Source organism: Olea europaea, chromosome 15 (genome assembly GCF_002742605.1).
Source record: "Olea europaea var. sylvestris chromosome 15, O_europaea_v1, whole genome shotgun sequence".
In the NCBI taxonomy this organism is placed as follows: Eukaryota; Viridiplantae; Streptophyta; class Magnoliopsida; order Lamiales; family Oleaceae; genus Olea; species Olea europaea.
This window is the reverse complement of record NC_036251.1, coordinates 8,560,059-8,561,492: the sequence shown is the minus strand read 5'-3', so window position 1 is coordinate 8,561,492 and position 1,434 is coordinate 8,560,059. Positions and strand designations below refer to the sequence as shown.

General features: G+C 34.6%; 1 protein-coding gene across 1 annotated transcript in view; it reads left to right on the top strand.

The window, feature by feature from the left end:
• The first annotated feature begins 786 nt into the window (after positions 1–786).
• The window catches only part of LOC111411183 (putative UDP-glucuronate:xylan alpha-glucuronosyltransferase 5), a 7,450-nt gene continuing 6,802 nt past the window's right edge, over positions 787–1,434 (top strand). Inside the window, exon 1 of the mRNA XM_023041740.1 lies at positions 787–1,424. Within this exon, the coding sequence (XP_022897508.1) occupies positions 787–1,424 (638 nt within the window). The remainder of the gene's footprint in view (positions 1,425–1,434) is intronic.

The window sequence follows — 1,434 nt, the reverse complement described above, 5'->3', positions numbered from 1 at the left end:
GACTCCCGGATGACATCCTCTAAACGGTTTGACTGTTGTGCTCTAATCTCATCTTCCATGATGATTGACAAAAATTTCATGTCATTGCTCTGAAACAAGATACTTTCATTAGTGTATTTTTAAACATAATGCTTATAAGTACATTGATTTCAGGATGTCGAATTGTATCTTCAGCATTTCTCATTTACAATATTCGACGTCTATAATTTTAAAGTTTTCTTCGTGTTAAAATGTTTATGGAGGTACAATCAAGAGATCACCTAACGGACATAGGAGATCTCATGTCCTCTTGTTCATGTTGTAGCTTCTGTGTTCGGCCTGGATAATGTCCCTTGTAACTGAACTTTGGATTCGGGTTTCATTAAAAATTACTTACTCAAAAGACCTTGCTCGACCTTAATGATATACTTGATAAAGAAGATACGACAATAATGGACAATGTTAAAGAGAGGAATCAAATCTTGTTGATTTTTCAATTATTTCTATTAATATTGGGTACTAAATATACAATATGCCTAAAACAACATGTATCTTTTACTAACTAAGATGATTATCTCGTACGTTATTCTTATTCACAACCTTACTACATGCACATATTTTCTTTCTACACAAGAAATGATGTGGGCATTTATTACCACCTTTGTGGTTATACAATTTTGGGAAAGTGCATAATGTCTTCATAAAATTTCTAAAGTTGAGAAAATACACATTTGTACATTGGTTTTGTGTATAAATATATTGTCCAAAAACCTTTGATAGGGTGGAAGATTAATCATGAAACTTAAAATGTCCTACAAACCGCCACCTTCAACAACAAAAGCCTTCAATATTTTTCTCATCTTATTCTCTCTAACCCTCATTTTTCTCACCATAATATACCATGAAAAACTTCAAGAGACTTGTGTTACTCAATTCCAAATCGAATCTCAACATATGACCTTTCCTAGACATATCACAAAACCTAGATGGTACGAATTTGTGGCAAAAAAGTTAAATAACCAAAGGATGAAAATCGGTATAGTTCATACAAATGACTATTACAATGAAAGCACGATATATGAAGATGCAGAGACGGTAGACATACATTTTAAACGCGTTGCAAAGAACATACAATGGAGTGACTTGTTTCCGCTTTGGATTGAAGAAAGTTTACCAAGGGATTCACAACCTTGCCCGGAAATCCCAATGCCAAGGTTTGACGAATACGATGATTTAGACTTGATCGTTGCTAGGGATCCATGTGGATCAGGAGTAGAGAACAGAACTTTTGAGGATGTTATTAGGTTACAAATTAACCTAGTTGTTGCTGACCTTTTGGTGAGAAATGGCTTAAAGAATCTTGAAAGCGATCCACCAGTTTATGTTGTGTTCATTGGCAGCTGCAGTCCAATGAGGGAATTGTTTAGATGTGAGGATCTACTGTGGCATGAAGAA